The sequence below is a fragment of the Alligator mississippiensis genome, chromosome 2 (genome assembly GCF_030867095.1).
Source record: "Alligator mississippiensis isolate rAllMis1 chromosome 2, rAllMis1, whole genome shotgun sequence".
Lineage (NCBI taxonomy): Eukaryota > Metazoa > Chordata > Crocodylia > Alligatoridae > Alligator > Alligator mississippiensis.
This window is the reverse complement of record NC_081825.1, coordinates 200,770,734-200,793,777: the sequence shown is the minus strand read 5'-3', so window position 1 is coordinate 200,793,777 and position 23,044 is coordinate 200,770,734. Positions and strand designations below refer to the sequence as shown.

Sequence of the window (23,044 nt, the reverse complement as noted above, 5' to 3'; positions counted from 1 at the left end):
CTAACTATAGTGCCAAGCTTGAGCTGTCTATAGTATTCAGTCACAGCCTAACATTTTACATTCCTAAAAAGGAAACTAATTATCCATTGTGTATATAAACAAGTTAGATGAGCATGCGCTCTAGAAAGCATCTTCCTCACTACAATGTATGTATATATAACATCTTGAAGCTCAGAAAGACTGCCTCCAGGAAGTCTATATTTACATGAAACAACTTTGTTTTTTTAAAGTGAAAAAAAATCCACAGAAGATTAATGATTAAAATAACACAACCGAATGAACAAATGTTTTATTGGCATGTTCATTGTTGTAAACAGCATCTGGCATGAAAAAATTTACCAAAACTTTTTGATTGTTATAAATTCGATGGTATTTCCAAAAACTATGTAGAATTGTTCTCAACTGATCTTTATGTAGCAAAGCAAAAACTTGCTGTTCCTCAGCTTTGCAATGAAATCATGTTGACTGTATCACAGCCTTTGCACCACAATCTGAACTACCAGCAAGTTTATACTGTGAGGTTAGAGGTTGCCCAAATATGTTTAAACTACATACAACTATAAAACAACTCCAGGAAAAATTAAAGTGTGGCTTGCAATGGGACTAGAAGATTCAAACTTATAATGAAGTCTTCAAAAACAAGATGTACAAAAAAAAGTAGCTGAACAAAAAACTCATTAACAAGGGGAAATACAACCCTAAAGTACCCAGCATTGCCAAACATAAAATGAATACAAATTTAAATAGGCAGCTATACTTTCAAATGTACACAATGGATGTTGATATGTGAAAAGAAATACCACAGTAAATAGCTGAACTGCAGTTCCATTAACTGGATAGGGTAGATTTAATTTACACATTAAATGCAATATAATAAAATTGCTCTTCAGCTTCCATAACCTATTAAAACACAGTTACCGTACAATACTTCAGCAGAATGAACCAACACCGGCTAGTAACTTTCTAAAGATCTCTCTCTCGTGGAAGAATATTCTAAGGATTCTTCTAAAACCATACACTTTTAGAGCTGGGTTCTGAGAATTCCATGACATCCGGACCGCATTTTTATTGTTTTCTAAGAGCCAAAGTGTTACATTTGCTTCCGAATCTTCAATGAGGTAATGCGTGTATCAGTGAAACAAACAGAAAAAAGAATCCATTCATGGCCTTTGCACAGCTTTTATTATTAAGCTATGAGTATCCTGTTGGAGGCTAGTTTTACTAGCTACTATGTGCACACTGTCTGTAATAATTTCCACTTATTTCCCTCCCCCGCCCCATGTTTTTCTGTTCTTTTATTTGCACATCCCTTTTAGCTTTACAGTACATTTGACTATAGTGCACAACATGATTCCAAGTCAAACAGTGACCCAACTGGGCACTGAGCTTCTGATTGGTAAACCGCAGCCCAATCAGTGCTGGTGTCATTGTTTTACACCTAATGAGTGTCCTGCCATAATGGCACTACACAGTAGTAGTGAACCTTTTTTTATTTAAAACAAAAAAAAAAATTCCCCGGGGAACATGCTCTATAGCAAATGTCAGTCTTGAGTCAAATCTTTATTTGGTGCTCCATCCAGATAAATTTTTAGTGCTTTTTCTTTACGAGGGGAGTAGGTTACACGGTGTCCAGTTTTCTGGAGTCTGCTGCTTTCTTTTTTCATTAGTTCATTTCTCTGCTCATCTGTCAATTCCATTAATTCTTCAGTTTTATCCCTTAAAAAAATATTACACATTATTCAGATGTTATAAAGTTTCAAGTAAGGTCTCTCATCCATAACAAGAGAGAGACTGCCAGCTTTCTGTAAAGTGACACCAGGGTAAACAAACACAAATGAACTAAAAGTTCAATACAAATGTCAGTTTTTTCCTCTAAATTCTTTAATCCTCTTCTCCATCTTAAATCTATTTTGTTGCAGTTTCAGAGACTTATCCTGATATATTCAGTATCATATGTAAAAAGTAGACAGTAATGTATAAGAAAACAAGAAACTGAACCACAGTAATAGCGACTAGATTTTTGCAACTTTTGCTAAACTATCGACAGCAGGAAATATCAAAATAACAAATGAAAAGGGAAAGCGGGAATAGATTTTACCAAGGGATATCTAGGTTTCAAAGCAAGAAATGTACAGCTGTCAAAAGGGAAAAGAGCTTAAATATTTATTTATAGGAACCTTTTAATTTCAGCAGGGAGTTGTGTCAACAACTGGACAACAGTGTCCCAGACAGCTGACATTAATGCTAAGTCCATTTTCTTGATAGTCTTCATACTCTAGCCACAGACCTCAACTCCTTTTTGCTCCAACCTCACCTTCACCCCTGCCTAGCAACACAGCTACTTCCCAAACAGCTCTACTGCTCTTCCCTGCTCTTTACTTTGCACAACAGCAGCTGATAACCGTGCCAACCACTCCATAAATCCCACCAGGCCTCTTCTCAGGTCCAGTATGCTACACTTCACCTTCTTTACACCTAGGTTGGAAGAACTGGGATTATTTAGTTTGGAGAAGAAGAGACTGAGCATTGATTTAATAACAAATCTTCACGTATCTGATGGCTGGCTATATAAAGAGTATGGTGACAGACCTGTCACCTTGATTTTCGGGTGTTTGTTTTTGCTCTACCACCTCCCAATCCTTATTTCATATGTCGAGTATTTGGAGGATTACACTACAGTAAAGCACATACCTATAAAATATTACTGCGCCATCATCACAAATGTAGAGAGGCCAGACATTCAGTGTAGATACTTTAGGATTCCAGTCCAGGTCCTGGTGGATCTCTAGTACTGAAATGTCACAAGGAAATGTTCCTCTACCCTGAAAAGAAACAATTTTGAGTGAATAAATTGCTCTTACAGCTTAACCATAAATGGACTCGAAGTCATTGCATGCAATTCAGATAAATCTACTTACCTTTGCAAATTCTATGTTTTCCAAGGGTATGCCACTTATTTCACTAAGCTGTAAAACATATTTTGAATATATCAGTAATTTCAGGAAAATAAAAGTGAGCCATTTTTTTTTTTTCACATAAATGTGTCAGGAATTTGGAACACACAAATATCAGTAGGTTTCTCTCAAATTTTAAAGCCCACAAAGAAACTCAGAAGATATCAATGATAAAAAAAGAAAAAGGGATTCAGCACTGCAGAAGGTACGTTATCTCACTATATCAACAGCTTACATGCAAAAATTTTTCTTTAAGCAGGAGATAACCCTAGAAAATAGATTATGCTCAGTGCAACTAAACTGATACACACCACAGCAGTCACAGATGTCTTCTACTTGATCAGGGGCTGGCAGCCTTTTTCAAGCCATGGGGCTGAAACAACCTAGTTCCAGTTCAAGGTAGGCTGGGTGCCTTTGGCAGCACATCAGTGGCAGGACAGGGAAGGAGGGAGTGGCATGGCAGGCTTCCCTTTGCCCCTGCTGGAGCCATGCAACTGGTCTGCACCCATGCCACCTCAGCTTCTCCCAACCCCCTGCACTCCCTGGTTGCAGTGCAAGCCCAGCTTCCACCCAGAAGAGAGCTGCGCCAGTGCCAGGAAGCTGCTTCTACACTATTACCACTTCTCCTGACCCTCTCCCCACCACTACCTAGCCCAATGCCAGCGCAGCTCCCTTCTGGCTGGAAGCTGCACTCACATTGCAGCCTTGAAAAGGAAACGGGAGAGAAGCAACAATGGTGTGGGCACAGCTCCTCACTGTTCAGCTTGTGAGGACATAGGCAAAGCCCTACAGCTCTGCAGGATGTCTCTAATGGCTCAGTGGGCTGAATCTGGCCTGCAGGCCATGTGCTGGTGACTGGTCCTGCATTGCACAAGTGATGCTCAATGTCTGGCCCATGGTGGCAGGGGGATGGTGTCAATTAACACAGCCACCACTCCACTGTCCCCAAATTTCCAAGCCCTACAGGTCAGATAATATTGCTCTGTATGTAGTGCTGGGGCCAGGCTATGGGTGTGACCTCGTGTGGGGCCTGATCTGGAGCTACAGCCCAATCTGGCACGTTAGGCTGGGGTCACACGTCAGGCCAACCCCACATACCAGATCAGGCCCCGCACCAGATTGTGTCTGCAGCTCTGGCTGCCTAATTGAGCCCCAGCCTATGAACTGATCTCACACCACTGATCTGCCCTGCAGGATCAAAATTTTGGGCACCACTGCACTACATCATAATCATCCAACACAGAAGAGATGATAGAAAAGAATTAAAACATAAACAATTACTGCTATTCAAGGTTCAAGATAGAAAGCCCATTTGCCTTGTATTTAATATTTAGCTAGAGAAGTTGCTCTCATTGCATCAAATACAAAAAACAGGACTGACAAAAATGTGAATGATATTATATCATCCCCAGTCTACCAGTAAGCTTCTGCACAAGAAGGCTGACTACTGGGGGGGGGGGGGGGGGCAGCATCAAACATTTTACATGGTACGTTCAAGCTTTTGCATAATGTAGGTGGGAGAAGGTTCGGATGGGACAGAGCCCTCAACGAGCATGCTGCCCACTGCTCCTTGGAGATGGACACTGAAGACAAACAGCAACCATAACTGTCGTGACTGGGAGTAAGTTGGAGTGGTCTTGAAGATGCCAGGATCCATTTCCATTCAAGGTCAGCTCTAACTTGACCTGTGCCTGGAAGCATGCAGGAAGCCAGCATGTAGATACTACACACTTATGACTGCCTATCATATTTAAGCAGGCAACCACATAGTATTTACCTATGTCCTATATTGAGAAATCTCCACTTAAGTACTGAAGATTTAAAAGATCAAACAGGAGTTTCTCTGCAGCCTTAAAACACTAAGATTTCTTCATACCCAAGATGACCTTTTTAGTGACTAGGCACGTGTAATAATTTTTCTTAACAGCTGAAATGCAGCTGCAAACTGGATAAGTGCAACGTACTCTGCAGGAGATGTATATCAAGACCACCCCCCCCCCCCCCCCCCCCCGCAGAGTGGCTGCCTGCCCGCTTGATAGTATGACTATTTTTGCAGCCATGCTGAAACAAGTGTTATCAATTGTGCCAGAGCTCAGTTAAGCATCAGGTGAAACTTTAAGGTATCATCCAAAATTAGTAAGATGATCTAAAGAGCTTGGATCTCCTCCTGCCAGAACAGTCCTTCAGCAACAATCCTTCAAGACATTTATTTTCTTCACTGGTTTGGAAAAAAAAAAGGTACAACTTAAACATTATGTGGGACCTATAGGCTTTTTGCTTGCTTTCACAGGCTACTTGCGTAAAGGAAGCAAAGACATGAAAGAAGTAAAATTGACCTTATACAGTGTTATTTTACACTGCTTTGACATTTGGCCAGACTTTCTTAATAGGCATATTAAGAAGCTAAGCAGCAAAACTTACTTAAGGATTAGAACTTAGGCTGGCGACAAAAATTAAGAACAACAAAAAGTCCTTCTTCAGGTATACAGGGAACAAAAGGAAGGTGCAGGGTAGTATAGGACCCCTAACAGGACAAACTAGGGCAACTGGTGACAGAGATGGGTGGACAAAGCTGAGCTCTTCAATGAGTTATCTGCATCTGTATTCCTAGACACAGACCAAGACAAATCTCCTAAATGGATTACGGATAGACACAGGAGGGACACCAGCCTACCAACTGTTAGCACAGACTTAGTGAAGGGGCACTTGGAGGGGCTGGATGTATTCAAATTAGTGGGCCCTGATGAACTTCATCCAAGGGTGCTGAAGGAATTGGCCAGTACTCATGGTGATCCGATCAGGTCCCAGAGGACTTGAAAAGGGTCAGTGTGGTCCCTATTTTCAAGAAGCGGAGGAGGCAGGAACCAGGAAACTATAGGCCAGTTAGTCTCACCTCTATCCCTGGGAAAACTTTGGAAAAAATCCTTAAGTATCACATTTGTGGGAACCCAGCAAGAGAAATAATGCTGAAAGGAAATCAGCATGGATTCATTGCAGGTAGATCCTGCCTGACTAACCTTGTTTCTTTTTATGACCAGGTCATGACATGCTTAGACGCAGCAGTCAAGGTAGATGTCATCTACCTAGACTTTAAGATGGCCTTTGATACAGTATCTCATTCTGTTCTCATAAATAAACTGACAGACTGTGATGTAGATGATTACATGGTCAGGTGGGTGGCAAATTGGCTTGGGGTTGCACCCAGAGTGGTGGAGGATGGGTCGATATCGACCTGGAAAGATGTGGGCAGTGGAGTCCCGCAAGGCTTGGTCCTTGGACCGGTGCTATTCAGTGTCTTCATCAGTAACTTGGACAAGGTGTGGAGAGCACCCTGTCCAAGTTCGCAGATAATACCAAATTACGGGGCAAAATTAATGCACCAGAGGGCAGGGAACAGATCCAGGTGGATCTGGACAGGTTGGAAAAGTCGGCACAACAAAACAGGATGCAGTTCAACAAAGACAAGGGCAAAGTGGTTCACCTGGGCAAAAAGAACCACGCTTACAGGCTGGACCATGGCCTTCTCAGCAACACAGCTGCAGAAAGGGATCTCGTAGTCATAGTTGACTCCAAGATGAACATGAGTTGTCAATGTGTCGAAGTGATCAACAAGGTTAACTGCACTTTATCATGCATTAGAAGATGCATGACAAACAGGTCCAGGGAGGTGATGCTTCCCCTCTATGTGGCACTGGTCAGGCTGCAGCTGGAGTAGTGTGTCCAGTTTTGGGCGCCACACTTTAAGAGGGATGTGGAAAATCTTGAAAAGGTTCAGAGGAGGTCCACTTGTATGGTCAGAGGCCTGCAGGCAAGGCCCTACAAGTAGAGACTGAGGGTCCTGGATCTCTTCAGCCTCTGCAGGAGAAGGCTGAGAGGTGATCTTGTGGCTGCCTATAAATTCATCAGGGGAGGGCAGCAGGAAATAGGAGATGCTCTGTTTACTAGGGCACCCCCTGGAGTTAACTAGGAACAATGGCCATAACTTGATGGAGAGCAGATTTAGGTTGGACATCAGACAGAACTTCTTCACAGTCAGGGTTGCCAGAATCTGGAATGGGCTTCCAAGGGAGGTGGTGCTCTCCCCTACCCTGCGGGTCTTCAAGAGAAGACTAGATAAGCACCTAGCTGGGGTCATCTGACCCCAGCACTCTTTCCTGCCTAGAGCAGGGGGTCACACTCCATGACCTACTGAGGTCCCTTCCGATTTTTGTTTCCGAAAAAATCTACCACTGAGCACTAAGGATTCAGTTCTAAAGACATCTGAAATATACAATTAGAAGGAAGTGATATTGCGAAATAAATAAAGCTGCAAAAACACTAAGCACTACACTATGCAATATCAATTCACCTTCTCTTTTAATTCATCAACACTGCTGCTTTCCAACACTACTTCCTGGAAAGAATCCAGCTTCATCGCAGATGGTCTCCATCGTCTTGACAAAACAGCAAGCTGTGACATGGATTTCATTTTTTCTGCTCCTACAAAAAAGGAAGAATTATACTGTAAGTTCCATAGTTAACCACACCAAGTTGCAGAGGCAGTGAAGAGTATCTTCATTAATTCAAACATATCTGCCAGCCAAGTGATGACATCTTTTAACTTGTCAAAATGTAATCCAGTGTGATACCAGACTTGAAATCGACTGCTTTATTTTCCTAAAACAAAGCAGGAGTCTTTAGCTGTAGCCTGGGGCACAGGTGTATAGGAAGAAGCTAACCTTTGGGAGAGATCCAGAAAAGTCGTACTAAATATTACCAAAAAAGGTGCTATGAATCACCAGTAAAATGAAAAATGCTCTCAAACCAGGACAGACTGATCTCACTTAGTCTCTTCAGGCAAATCTGTGAAGGAAAGAATTGTATATTTCAAATCTGAGTAGTTTAAGTTTGTTAATCCTGGACTGAGAGTGGATGAGTCTGCATGCAGTCCAGCAGGCTACAACGTGGCATTCCCATGAGCTGGTTAGTATGGATTGATGTAGTAAGTTATTCCATCGAAAACTCTCTTGTTATACAGACAATACAACAAGCAAAACTAACACTGTCAGCATAACCTTTATTTTGCTGCCTTGTGTGTGCATGCTTTATGACAAAGATTTACCTTTTTTTTTTTTTTTTTTTTTTTTTTTTTTTTTTTTTTTTTTAAATAGGGCCCTGGCCTCATTCATTGCTCTGGATGGACAGTGGATACTGAGGCAGCTGTTAATGTTGCTTCTCCCCCTGCCCCACAATCAGTGTGTTGGGGAATGTTTCATTCACAGTATACCATATACATTTTTTCACTGAATACAACTTTACAGATTTCTCTATTATACTGAACAGAGTATATAGCTGCCTCAACCAGCAAGTAATGAATTATCACACATTTTACAGAGGCTGAGCAGATGCACAGAGCTTAAGTGATCTCTCATGGTCAAACAGGAAGGCTGTGGCTAGAAACTGGACCATGTGGATAAGGCACGGGTATTCTGACCACCAGTCCAAGAGATAATTCACTAAAAAAAAAAAAAAAAATCGCTTTAATTTGGTTTCCAAGCCTTAAACTCAAAGCCCTAAACTCAATGTGCTTATCAAAATAAACAAACACTGTCAGACCAAAAATAAAAGCTCACATAAAGAAATCAAATTTAGCTTGCACTGGCATACTTAACACTAGAATGAGTCGGGTACTTTTTCCACAAAAGATTTGCTGAAAAATAACAATACTTCCAAAGCAAAACTTCATGGGCACAAATCCTGTTTGATACAGTTTTCTTCAGGAATGATTTCTCAAGCCAAGAAAGGAAGTTTCTAGTACAAATTGGAAACATTAACCCCAGAATAATTGACAAACTAAGGCACTTGGCTGCAACATGGGAGAGAGAGGTTAAAAGTCTCTGTTCTGTCCAATTCAGTGAGTAGTCACTCTCAGTGTCCCCCACGCTAAGTGTCTACTGCTCACTAGTGGGCTCCTCTTCTATCCTTTTCAAAGTATGTTTATGAAAAATGGGGAAAAGAAGGGGAAAAGAAACATGTTCAGAAAGTCAACATTTTTAATGGAGAAAAGGCACTTTTCTCTTCCATTTGGAAACTATAAAAAGTAGAGGTGCACCAATATATCGGTCCATATTGTATTTGCACTGATACAAAGTATACTGAAATTATTGGCAATTGGCTTTTTTTCGCTGATGTGGGCAATAAATGCCATGTATATGCATGCAACCACAGCATGCACATGGCCAGCCTGGCAGCTTGGAGAGCAGCATCTGGCTGGTAAGTCTGTTATGGGGGAAGGGGCAGGGGACAGATCAAAGCCTCTGCAGTGACTGGGGCTGGGACAAGCACTGCCCTGCTAAGACAGGGGACTGAGCCACAAGTGGCTTGTTGGGGGGGGGGGGAAGAGAGTAGTTCCTGCTGTTGTGCATGCCCCCAGGATTGGTGTGTGGGGTTAGGGCAGGCTGCCCGCTGCAGGCTGGGGGCAGTGCCAGACTCTTCCTGGCAGGGGGGCTGGGCCGGGGCTGTGCTCGGGCCAGGCAGTGGTGGTGCTGGGAGAGGGGGCTACCGGACCCCTGTAGCCCTCCCTGCACCCTGAAAGCAGTCCTGGCCCAGTCCTCCCCGAGCCCGGCGCTACCAGCAGTCCTCCCGAGCATATAGATTCTGGGGGTACATGCCCCAATGCCTTCCTCCGGGCATGTGCAGCAGGACCCCTGCCCAAATGCCTCCCAGTTGAGTCACTCATGACTCAGTTTCCTGCCCCAGCCCTAGCCCCATTCTCTCCCTCACCGCAGGGGCCTCAATCTGCCATGACTTGGAGCAGAGTGGCAGCAAAAGCTAAGAGGGGGAGGAGGACAGAGAGGACAGCAGGCTGTGAGGTACCCTACTCCCATCCTGCTTCCCCCTCAAACCCTGACAAGCTGCAGGAGAGAAGCAGAGTATGGGGAGGGGGGAGGCAGGGTGTTGCAGGGCAGACGCATGCATGTGGCAGAAGGGCACATAGTAGGGGATAGATGAGCAGGAGGCAGGGGTCTGGTGCCTCACCCCCGCACCACTGCTTTCTCTAACCCAGCAGTTGCAGGGAGGGGGATGGGGACGGGGACATACATTTCAGATAATCCTCCCAAAATTAGATTCTATACATGGAAAATAACAACAAATTCAAAGGTGTCCTAGTACAACCTGAACGCAGAATTAATTTTGATTCATTTCAACTGTGTATTTTAACTCCAAAAAATGTACTTGTATAACTGTTATTACCATCAAGTATTTCTAGGAAGACCTCCCAGTTGCTTGAAATATTAATATCTTCTTCATAAATATGATAATCGAGGAACACAGTGCCTGGGTTCTTCCAGGTTTTCTTTCGTAAGCGAAACCTACAGACAAACATATTTAAGAAAATATTAGTTTTTTCTTAATAGACAGAAAGTGATAATCGTACTATTTTTCTTGGATGACTAGAAAAAACGCATCATAAAATCCATAACACTTAATACAAAACAGAAGGGTTCAACAAATCACTTCTATGGTTCTCGCTAAACCATCTTTGCTCCCGATATTCAATTTTGCCCAATTGTCATCCCTCTAGTGGTAAGTACTTATTTTGGCTATTAAAATTCAAAGTCCAAAGACCTTATTTAAAAGAAGAGATACCACCACTCACTTCAGAGGCCTGCATGTAGAAACGAACCTTTCACCTAACACCTCCAGTGAGGCTCTGCTGGCTCCGGGACATGCCCCCGGAGGCAATGCCGGTGAAGCCTCACTTGGGGCAGGCAGCAGGTCCTCCCCGAGGTGAGGCAAGGCAGGGATGGAGGCTGGGGCAGGCGGCTGGCACAGGCTCCACTGGCTCAGGGGAAGTGCTCCACTCCCTGGCCTTGATGCAGGGGAGCAGAGCACTTCCCTGGAGCTGGCGGAGCCCATGCTGCCTCTAGCCTCTCATGGTGTGCAGCCTTGAAAAGGCTGTGCGCGGCTGTACTTTTAGTTGTATGCGGCCACGCACGCACGCACCTTAGAGGGAACCTTGACTGCATGGGCCCAAGCTTGCTGGCCTGTGGGGAAGATTCAGCCTGTGGAGTGGTGTCATCCAGCCCACAGAGCTCCCAAAGGGCCTGGAAATTTGGCAGCAGAGGAGCATTTATAGTGTTAATGCTGCTTCCTTGCTGCTGAATTTCCAGACCCATGGGGAGCCCTACTGGTTGGATAACATGGCCCTGCACACCAGATCTGGCTGGCAGACCAGACTGGGTGGTGCACAAGTCAGACTGGGGACGGACAGGCCCAGATCCAGCCCGCAGACCCACCCCATGCCACTCATCTGACCCTTAGAGGCACAAGGTTGGGCACCACTGGTCTAGTCCCATCTTGCCCTGAGAAAGGAGACTAAAAAGTATATGGAAAATTAAGGAAAGAATGTTTCAGAGCAATCCCAGAGGACATCATCCACTAAAATGTTCTGGAGATGCATCTCAGAAAGACTCAAACTCATGGGCTACTGACAGACATGAAAAAAACAACAACAAACCAACCCCCCTAACCCCCCCCTTTAACAAAACAAAAGAAAAAACAAGACTCCAGCACTTTACCAGAAGACGAAGCACATTAGTTTGATCCAGCTCCCCAAAGTTTATATAGATTGGGTGCTTCAGTGGGGCTTTTTGGCACTTTTATCTAATAGCTGACTCAATCCGCTATTAGATAAAAACACCAAAAAGCCCCAGTGAAGTAAGCGTGTGATCTATATAGACATCGGGCAAGCCAGATCAAACTAAAGCAATACCTCTTTTGGGCATGTGCTGAAATCAGCACAGGACGCATCAAGCTGAAAGTAAAGTGCTAGTTTTTTTTTCCATTTCTGTAAGCAGCAATGGTCTTTACAGTGCATTTTTTTTCTTTTTCAAGAAGTACTGTTTCTTAGAACAAATAACATTTCCAGACAATAGGAGGGTACCAAAACTGAACTGCAATCAGATGTGATCCAATATCCCCTGGAAATAAGACACTGCAAACAAAGGTATTTCCTTATAAACACCAATCCTGGCAGAAACTTATCACGGTCTAATCTCTGATATTCAGTTTGGCTAAAATCACAACTTACTGCTGTTCCAAAAAATCCTAAGTTAGTTTGTTCATTATATTAATATTTTCTGACAGAAAGGGTTTCTGAGGGAAGGGTTTCAATATTTGTAGCAGATCTCCTTGGCTTCTGAGACCTACAAAATAAAGTACTTTTTAAAAGCTGCCTTTAACACAACAATTTCAGCCTTGATTTCATTGTCCTTTACCTGTCAATGGTTAGATCTAATCCACACTGCTCTCTGAGCTGAGGGAGTAGTTCCTCTTTTGACTGCCGAACAGTCATTCCTTTAGCGAAAACAGCATCTAAAAGAAACTTGCATGGCTGCGAACATAAATAAAAATGGATCAGAATTAGAGTTAATTTGGGGGAAGGGAGAGGAAGAAAGGGGGGGCGGGGCAATATAAAAAGGAAGGGGCACATGTATTGCAATTTATGGGCCTGGAATCAACAAACATAAAAAATAATAGTTAAGAATTGTTTGTGAGCAGGCTCCTCTTCTAAACTGATTCAAGATAAACTTAGTGCTGTCAAAGGCTGTTATGGACTTCATATGCTCCTGCTGGTATTTAGGAAACTCAGGAGTCAGAGATTGTCTTGATCAAGGTCAGAGTGAGCACCAAATGAAGGTCAAGAAGGAAATTTCCTCCCCTATGTCACATTGGCAAGGATTAATGGAGGGGGAGGGTGTCTTCTTCTGTAGCGAAGTATGGTCCTTGACTTAGGACACTCTGTGCATATATTAACCAATTTCTTCTCTGTCACTATAATGACTGGGCACTGGCAGTGACATCATCTCCCCTGCTTTTACCTACATTTCAGGAAGTTTCTAGTGTTTCTGGTTTTGTGCTCTTCAGTTGCCCTTCCTCAGGCCTAAATTTTAGACTTAAAAATATACAAGAACTCACCTCTGTTTCATTTACCAAAAGCTGGTACACTTTGACTCTATACTCCCCCTTCTTAAGTGCTCTTCCAAGTCTAATAGTTATCTACAAATTAAAAAATTCTTTGTTAGAAGCAACATTAAAGGCAAAAAGATATTTCCCTTTAAACACTACATAACACTACCAAAGTAACAAAGATTCCATGAAGTCGTGAGTGTCATCTGACAATTTACATGCAGAAGTTGCCAACTCATAAAACAACCCAATCTATACAGCTCAGCCTACATTAACTTATTAAAAAACATGGTTTAATAACCTTGTTGTCATCAGAAAATGATGAAAGTGTTTCATTCAGCCGAACACTCTCAAATTCTTGATTGCTGGCATAGACGCGAAAGACCTTGAAGTGAGAGGATGGAACTCCAACAAATGGCTCCAAGTGTTGCTTGAAAGCAGACAGTGTAATTCTTTTGTCAACATGCACCATCAACCCTAAGACAAAAAACCCCCCACAGAAGTGAATCAGTACATTGTGCTGCAAAGGATACAGATTTTGCCTAGTCTGCTAAAAATTTTTCATGTACTTATTAAAGAGTTACTTGAACTATCAGTGCTTAGGAGTCTAAATGATGAACCAGACCCCCATTGCTATTTTATCTATCCTAGGTGCTTTTGTCTATCATTTCTGCCTACCCAGGACTGTTACCAAAGAAAGAAGCCCCCTTGCTCCCACTACGCATGCAACCAAGCCCAGCATTTTGGCAGGGCAGATGCTTTAGAGAAGCTATTACTGTAACCCCCTAAAGTGACTGACAATTCATAGTATAGAGAGGTAGTATCTTTAGTAACCTTTAGGATGTTTGCATATTGAGACCCCAGTGAAGGAGATCATCATCTCCATTTTACAGATAGGAAAGCTTAGACATACACCAGGTCATGTTTTAAAAAATGATTGTATCCCTTAGGTACCCAACTTTGTGCCTTCATCACTCTTGAAATAGAGGCCTTTCAAAATCTAACCCTGAAATACTTGCCTAGTCTCCAATTAAGTGGGCACAGAACCTTGGATACACCTAGATAGCATCACTGTACATCAGAACATTGAGAGAAAATTCAGGAAGGAAGGCATTTTGCTATTATCTGCCTGTATCCGGTTTTATTTGTTTTAATTTTGGAAAAACACCAAGGACTGTAGGAAAGTTCAGAAGATGAATAGATTAATTTTTAAAAATTAAGTTACACATGGAAATTCTTGCAGAGAAAGGAAAGAGATTAAGAAAGAGGGTATGGAAGGAGGCTTTGGGCAGTATTGAAAGGCAGCTGTAGAAGAAAAAGGGATGAAAATAGTTTGGGTGACAGAGTGAGTCATTCACTTGCACTCTCCCATGTGCACCAAGATCTGGTGGCCTGTCCCTCTAGAAGATAAGCTCCAAGAGCCGCTCTAATTAAAGTGCCATTGCATCTCGTGTATCAGCATCCCTGTGCTTAAAAATGGCGGGCACTTGAACTAAAGCTCTTTCAATGGGCTTTAGTTCAAGTGCCCCTGCCGCCATTTTTATGTGCAGGGATGACAATACACAAGATGCAGAAGGTTGTTGGAGTATGGTAATTGCCATGCTCCAGCAGACTGATTAACCAAATCTACTGCCTCTCCCCATCCAACCCTCATGCAAGGGAGGACCTGGGAAATTTCTGCCCCAATAGATGTCTGAACTACTACTACCTGACCCCACCATGAGATTTGGAGGGCTCATTTTTCTAGGGGAGCCTGAGCCCCTCCCCTGACCCATATTCCCTCATATGAGCTGAATCCAGGGGCTGTGTCTTATAAGTGTCTCCTTGTCCTTCTATTTAAGAGCTGGGATCTGGGGAAGGGTCTATCATTCCATAAAAGCATGGTAATGGATACAGAGGGTCTGGGCAAATGAGGTGTTCTGGTCATCCAACCCTGCTGGGGTATCAAAAACCTGTCTCCATGTAAGCCAGAAGGGAAGACTAAATATAACATGGTCAAACAGCATTCCTACTGAAATCAATAAAACTGGTAAATAATTAAGAGAAGCAGGATTTGTTCCTTAACTTCCAGAGATAAAAACATTATTTTCTTGGACAGATCCTCAGCTGGTATATTGTTACAGCAGCACTGGGCTCCATGATCTGTAACAATGTGAGGATCTGACCTTGTGCAAGTACCTAGACTTTACCATTACACACGAGGAAAAACAAAGAATGATGTTATTAATTCAACTTAAATCTTTGTGTAAAATTACAACCTGAATTAAAATTCTGACAACACACTATTTAGTGGTTATGTGCAGGTTTGCAATGTTAAAATGGAAGTAACAAAATATACAGTGAAATGGAATACGAGACTAGAAAGATGCTTTCAACAGTTTACTAAACAGTCTCTGACTAAAAAACAGCAATTTTTTTATTCCAAGAAAGAAACATAACTCCAACTACAAGAGTTCAAAATGATTTGTGCTGCTGCATTAGATAACAGGCATTTTTCCTTCAAAAGTAACAATTCATACAATGTAACAAGAAAGCATTAATACTAATTTAAAATTAATACTTCTGTTACTTGTCCCAATTCATAAATTTGAAGACTCCTAACTTATATGTTAGAGAAAAGAACTTTGATTTAGATTTTTGCATTAGTTATGATTCAACTTCTTTAATTGTGGCTTTCACATTTTATGACATATGCACATAAAAGATAATCATAATTTTAAAAAAGTATACACAGCAATACCATCATGTGTTTTACAAAATATGAAGAGCCTCAATAATGCTAAAATACCTGGATCCAAATACACACCTAAAATTGATCTACTATTCTTGGGCTAATGAGGCTGTATATAATCTAAAGATCCCAAAGATCAAAAGCTTCAGAAACAAAATGCATTTTGTTTCCCTGGCCTTTGAGTTCTGCTTCAATTTAAAAAACTTAAAAAATAAAATAAAATAAAACAACAACAACAACAACTGATGGTTTCAGAATTGTTGAGAGGACATTTTAGCTCAAACAGAAACAGTAGTGGTATTGTGAGCAAACAATGCACAAAGAATAATGTTAATGATTTAACATTTTTTCCTTTGCTGAAAAAGGTCACGCTGTTCTCTCCCCCACCAAAAAACCTGTTTTCAATATGCAGCAAAACAAAAAACCCCATCAGGTATTATATTCAAGGAAGTGAAAACTAACTCAAATGTACTTGTGCTCTTCATTGAGAGACTTCACTTAGTAATAATATAGTTTGTGTAAAGTTAAGTCACAATTACAACTGAACATGATGATGTGTATTGCCACATTTAAGCATTTTCAAAAAAGGTTGATTTGTGTGTTTCAATACTTTTCTGACAATAGAACACATATGTCTGTTAGCTAAATGTATTAAGTTAAATGAAGTTGAACAAAATGGAATTGATACCTACATTTCTGTCCTTCTCCTGAACCTTCATCTGCAGCACAGGGTTCTGCCTTGAAGAACATATATTGCGCTTCTCCTCTACTCTTGCCACTTTCATCATATTCACTATCAGTTCCAGAATCTTCTTCAGCTGTATCCCAGGTGTCCTTTTTTCCTTCATTTGCTTTAGATCTCCTACTACTTGTGATACTATGAGAATCAAGTCCATTAGCCAAAGGGACTGGGGCATTTTCAACATTACATAAAGTGTCACTGCTATGACTAGAACTAAGAATATCACTGTCCACAGAACTTGTGCTCCTATCATTATTCACATCAGAATCCGATCGCTCCTCTGACTGGAAGTTTTCTGGATCAGAAATCTGAATTTGGTTTTCAAGTTCTCTGTGTTCTGCTGATGCTGAAGAATCTCTCTCGTTCAAAGGTGACTCAATGTTTTCAAAGTCACTTGCTTCTGTGCTCTTGCTGCTGTCTCCGTTGTCTCCCTCCTGCTGCTGCTGCTGCAGTGACAAACTTTTGAGTTTTTCAGTGCTTTCTTCTAGGATAGCCTCTACAGATTTCATATTACCTACAGAACCTTTTACTCTTTCACAAACTTCATCCAAATTACCTGAATCTCCACTAGCTTTCTGGTAAACTGTTCTTTTAAACTGAGATCCAGGAGACTGTTCTGGTAATGAAACATACAGTCTTATTGTATTTGCATGACGATCCAAAAGTTTCCATAACTGAGAATCTGTGTAAGTCATGTGGCAATCCAAAGACTCTGAACTTTCAACAAACACCTGAACATAAAATCATGTGGTTATACTACATATCCATGTTATTAAATAAAATTATAAATAGCAACATACCATACATATAGTACAGACGCAAAATTCTGAAAGCATTAGAAAAAACATAGCAGTATGTAAAATTTATTCCAAAACTGACCCATTTTTAAATGCCAGTTTGGGAAAAAACTTAATGTAAAAATAACAAGAGTGCAGGAATTAAATTGTTTAATTTTTTTTTTTTTTAATATATCATCGCATTAACACTGATGTTGCAAAAGAATTGACAAGGCCCCTATTAACCTTATTTATTGACAGAAAGTTTGCATGTCACTTCAAAATGCCTTCTCCTAATATTCAGAAAGAATTATACTGCATTACATATGCGATATAATTTGCACAACCTACATATGTTATGTGAGTATAAGTACTTATGCATTTGTATCTGTGATAGACACAAGAAGAGGATAGATACTGACTTCCTGGAAAGCTAGATCCTAGGTCTTAAAATTTACTCTATTGCTCAATAAACTGTAGGCCTTTAAATACATACATAAGTACATACAAGCAATACCATAACTAAATGGCATCTTAAAATTCAAAAGACCTGTGATAGGGGGGGTGATGTTACCTTCACTTTCTTTAGTGCTTCCCTCTGACAAAGAGGGCTTGATGCAACTCATTCTGGAATCAATGTCATCATTTTGCTCAGCCACAGACCAACAAAGCCTTCACAAACCACTACTGATCCAAGAACGATCCCCATCCCCAAAATCCCTCTGTAACAATTGCCACAGTAACCTGAGAGCTGAAAGAACACTGTGTTCCAGCCCCTTGTTAGAGAACTGCACTGGTGAGGGGGCTTCCCCAGCTGGAGGCTCTTCAGCAGTATTCCTTGGGCCACTCCTACCCTGATGGAAGCCCATTAGTGACAGTCTGTCTTCTCTTCTGTCCAGAAAGGGGACAGGCAGTCAATAGGCAGCCCACCTTGAGTTTAAAAATCACTGTGTGCAATGCAAATGGGCAGCATGTGCAGCATTTAAAACCCATGGGGCCTTTGGTGGGAGAGGAGGGGGGCAGGGCATTTAAAGTCTGCAAGACTGGGAACTGGGGTACAGATAGCCTCCCTGGCCCTGCAGCTTCTGATATCCCCACCCACACTGCTCAGATGGCCAGGTGGGATGGCATTTAAAACCTAGGGCACCAAGAACTGGGGCAGGCCTTGACTGCATAGGCTTTAAGATTCCTGCATGTGCCACCCACCTGTGGCAGAAAAAGTCAGTGGGCACTGCTTTGAATGTCATGTGGGGGGCAGCTTCCCCCATGTGGCACTTCTAAGAGCCAGTCCCCGCAGCCCCTGGGAGCAGAGCAGAGTGAACACTGGGATAAAGCCCTGCCACCCTCCCCCAGACTGGGAACTGCCTGTTTGGGAAGAGGCAAGGAGCAGCAAAAGTCAACAAGTGGTTAAATGAAAGAAATGCAGATTTCCTGTGCCAAATTAAAGTCCCATCACTGAAGTAGTAAGGACAATGCTACAGATAATAATGAAGTTATGTAACTGCTTGACTTAAGGTACAGTAAATATTTATGAAAGTAGTTTATATTACTTTTGCATGATCAAGGCTTCCCTTGGTGAGCTAGTACATTAAAAGAAACTGGATGTAAGATTAAAAACCAAAACGTGCCATTTGTATTAAGTTCAGCAAGACATTTAAAAAGGAGCTGTACTTGCTCTCAGCATGGGAACTGTCTAGGGCCCGAAGTTACAATTCACAGTATACCAGTCTGTCAAGATATATACCACCTTTGGTTCCCTAAACTGAGGATGTTTTTAAAACCTCTCAGCACTAACACTGGGCTTCAGGGATTGACCACATTGCAGAATGCTGGTATGCTCTACTTTGTCATGTTTATCTAGTCTCATATACAACCATAACTATTCGTACTATAACATTTGCTAGCTCTCAAACCAGGCATGACATGAAAATTCGGAAAAATGAAGTAAACTGAGGCCCCCTCTTCCTGTTGCAGGTATTGCACAATTAACTGGTTAACTGTACAGTTACCCCGAGACTAGCTACATATGCAAAGTACTTATTATGCTGTAGCAGACTACCAGCTCAAGGTGCCTGGCGGCAGGCTGCAGACTGATAAGGACTACAGACCAGCTGCAAGCAGTGAAACCTGATTACAGGCTGCCTAGGACTGGCCAGCTGATCCAGATAACGAGCCAGCCCACAAGAAGTTAAGAGGGCTCCTGGGGAGAGGAACGACAGAGAGACTTCAAGAGAGAACTCAGGGAGAATGTTAGGCTTCTAGGGGGAAAAGTCCAGGACAGGCAGGCAGACAGTCAAGAGCTGAGAGCCTGGACAAGCAGACAGCTGGGAGTGGAGGGCTGAGAACGAAGATAAGCAGACAGCTGAGACAGAGCCAAGAGCTGGAAGCTGAGACACTGACAGCCTGGAAAAGAGACTGGAGAGGGAGGAAGCCAGCAGGTCTGCACAGCATTGCCTGAGGACCTTTCATAAAGTGCCTTTCTCCTGGGAGTTGGCCAGAGACTGTGTATATGGTTAGAGTAAACCAGGTGTTCTGGGAGAAGACCACATGTGGATATTTTGCACAGTGTAAAATACTTATGCTGACTGAATCCTGCTGGGAGGGAGCCTGTCCTGGAGCAGTGCGGATGATAAACAGAGGCTGTGAACCTGTAAAAGGACACTGGAGGACTGTGAGTGAGCTAGTTAACCCCAAATCCACTACAATGCCATAAAAAGCTCCAACCAGCTGTAAAACTAGACTTTGAAAATACATACTAACTTAATAGGGTTACTATCAAGCTTTAATTTGCATGTGTAGCTTGGTCTCCCTTGCAGCCAGGTGCACCATGCACCCAAGGCTAAGAGATCTGCAACTAAGGGACCCTGAGTCCCAGACTTCACACACTCCTGGGGCTGGGAGACTGCAGCTGCTTTGATCTCCCAGCCCCAGGGACTTCACACACCATCAGGGCTGGAAGATCACAGCAGCTGCGTCTTTCAGCAGTAGGGGTGTGTCGTGCACCTCTGCAGCTGGGTGCCCCTCAACTGAGGTGGCTCCCAGCTAAGGGAGCTTGCCGGCATGGCAGGAGGCAACATTGTGTGGATTGCACGTTAGCTCCCATTGCACCTTTATCTGCAAGTGTAGAGGGGCTCTCATAAATATACACTATTATTGTATAGAATGCTATATGTTAGTAATAACTAGTATCAGTTATAAACACATTGGAAAAGAATGATTTAAGAACAGACATTACCTTATTACTTCTAAAAAAGCCTTCTGCTTTCAGTGTTTTGTTGGCAACATTGAGAAGGCGCAAATCATTGTAGCAACGTTCTAGCACTACCCGCATTGTTTCAGCAGGCAGGTGAGTAGCCTACAATACAACAAAACAAAATTGCATACACTTTCATAAATAATTGTATGATTTCTCAAACAACCATGAGGGAAAAAGTAACCTGGGATGATGAAACTGGTTGATTTAAAGTTATGAAGGGGTAGTGAGGGAGAGTGGTGGGGAGGAGATTATTGAATTATTTTTTTCCTCCCTTCTATTCTATATTGATGAACACAAGGTACTCTTAATAAAATTAGAGAAAGTGGTAAACTTAGAACAAAACAAAACAGAACATCAGTGGCATACAATTCACTTGTGCATGAAGTCTGAGTAACAAAGTGACATGAATTTTAAAAAAACTGGATAAGTCATTAATTGCTGAATATAAGATGAATCAAAACCTCTCCTTTTGTACAAATTTTTAAAAGTAAAACTGAAAAGTGAATTTATTTCAAACCTGAAAAGTGAACAAATTCAAAACTGTAGGTTGGGTTTTTTTTGTTTTGTTTTTTAACCATCTTCTATACTAATTAATGCAAGAAAGAGTTAAAACTTAAAACATGTTATATAGGATCTAGTACCTCTTAAAGAGAGCAGCATTTCTGTAGAATTGTATGTTGTTACCCCATATTCAGCACACACAACTGGAATTTGTGCATGAGTACTCTGATACACCATTACATTTATTTTCTGTGCTAGACAACATTTCTAGGGCTTTACACAGCAAGAAGGGTAAGGAGGAATCCAAGGTTCTCATCCTTTATGTTTAACTTTTATTGAGTTTTCATAGTTCAATAAAATTCAAAACATGAAGAATTAAAATTTTACCTTTGAAATAAGTTGTTTGAATTCAGTAACTGTCTGGTTCAAATAGGCTCGGACACTGATAGGTGGAGCAACAGATTCTGTCTTTAGGTCAACCACATGAACCTTTACCATGACTTCTATGGGGACAGAAGAAGGAGAAAAGTAAAACACATGAGAGATGAGTCAGTACAAAAAAGTCTGAAAGTTCACTGTTTTTAATGTCCTATTTAAGAATATCATTAAATGTACAGAGGGTGAGGTAGCAGAGCAGCGAAAGTATCCTGTAATGGATCTAGAGATGTAAATTTAATCCCTGCTTCAGATTTGTGCTGCAGGCAGCCTCCAGTCAAGCCAGCTGTAAAAGATACCTGGTCATTTGAGCTGTGTGCTACTGGTTACAGGAACTAGCATACCTTATCAGCACACTAGCCAATGGACTCTCTAGGCTCAGAGACAGGCAACCAGTTTAAATGTCAAGAGAGCAAGAAAACCATATAGTGACAATATAGAAATGCTGACCATCCTTTTAATACTGCAAAACATCACCTACATAAAACTGCGAGTTAGAAAGGCGTTGAAAATTGCAGGATTTGTTAGAATTCACAAGAAAAAATTTTCATTTTTCTCCTACATTCATTTCACATAAACTTTTTTTTTTTAAACACTGAAGAAGGTTTGCTGGGTTTTTTTTCCCCAAAATCTATACTGTACATTATTTATTTAGCCATTTGTAAAGCCTTCCTCCTTACCACCAGGTTTATAGCACTGGAAAACTTGGTCAGGTCTTTTTGTTTCCAGAAGTAGGTCAAACATGTAGGTTGATTTGACTCCTCCAAGTAAGATTCCCATTGGCGTATCCTCTTCGCCTTCATATGATCGCTCCAAATAATCATGGAACTCATCATATTTAACAAGACGACAACAATCCAAAGGAACCGCTTCTTCTAAATCCATTATCTGCAATTCAATTGCAGAAATACAGCATTTTTAAAAAAAACCCACAAACAACAACACACATTTTGCCTATATTCCGTGAACATCCTAACCATGCACATTTAGCTTTAGAGTATAGTATAACAGTCTCTCTCCTATACCAAACTCTTTGCTCACAAAAGTATTTAATATCTCCCAATATCATGACCTCTGCTAAGGAGCTATGTGGCAGGAAGAGTAGATTGCAACACTGCAAATGCAAAGGTTTGTATTAAGGATCTTTCCCTTTCTGTCATTAGGGTCAGGGCATAATAGCTACAACCCTCGCTTTTCCTCACGGAAAGAGACTGAAGCACACAACGCTACTTCAACCTTTTTGAGAAGGAAGGATGATTCCCATGATACAACCACTCCAAATGAGGTTGTTGCGAGTAGTCACAGGAGTTGTGCGTCTGGGGCCATGACTGCCACCTTACGATTCGGAAGCCTAACTGAGCTCATTCTAGACAATGATAAAATGTATTACATGCTTCTTTTAACCTAGAAGACCACCAGGTGAATGTGTTAGAGTAGACTGGAGTTTGGAATAATTGCTATTGGATAAAATATTTAGAAGACTTCATGACAAGATTGTCTTTTGCATATATATCAGTATTTCTTTTTACAGTTTTATTACAGTTCTACTATAAATTTTCATAGTTCCTTCAAAGTACAGAGATGAAAGTAAACTCACCAGTGGAAATTGTGAAAAATTACCGTGTTTACGCAAATACAAGATGAGATTTCCCACTCCGAATCCCTACCAGCATGTGGGGAAAAAGCTCTTTATCTTAC

General features: G+C 41.6%; 1 protein-coding gene across 8 annotated transcripts in view; it reads right to left on the bottom strand.

Moving 5' to 3' along the window:
* Nucleotides 1–258: 258 nt before the first annotated feature.
* The window catches only part of USP47 (ubiquitin specific peptidase 47), a 98,838-nt gene continuing 76,052 nt past the window's right edge, over nt 259–23,044 (bottom strand). For 7 of the 8 annotated variants that reach the window (XM_019476802.2, XM_019476804.2, XM_014602318.3 and 4 more), the window contains 12 exons: nt 22,027–22,234; nt 21,299–21,414; nt 20,390–20,509; nt 16,329–17,109; nt 13,207–13,382; nt 12,915–12,995; nt 12,215–12,330; nt 10,188–10,306; nt 7,303–7,433; nt 2,919–2,966; nt 2,692–2,822; nt 259–1,716 (listed from right to left, as the gene is read on the bottom strand). In XM_019476802.2, the coding sequence (XP_019332347.1) occupies nt 1,542–1,716; nt 2,692–2,822; nt 2,919–2,966; nt 7,303–7,433; nt 10,188–10,306; nt 12,215–12,330; nt 12,915–12,995; nt 13,207–13,382; nt 16,329–17,109; nt 20,390–20,509; nt 21,299–21,414; nt 22,027–22,234 (2,202 nt within the window). In that variant the 3' untranslated portion in view covers nt 259–1,541. Of the gene's footprint in view, nt 1,717–2,691; nt 2,823–2,918; nt 2,967–7,302; nt 7,434–7,990; nt 8,450–10,187; nt 10,307–12,214; nt 12,331–12,914; nt 12,996–13,206; nt 13,383–16,328; nt 17,110–20,389; nt 20,510–21,298; nt 21,415–22,026; nt 22,235–23,044 lie in introns of those variants that run through there. The other variant, XM_059722686.1, reaches the window with a different exon arrangement.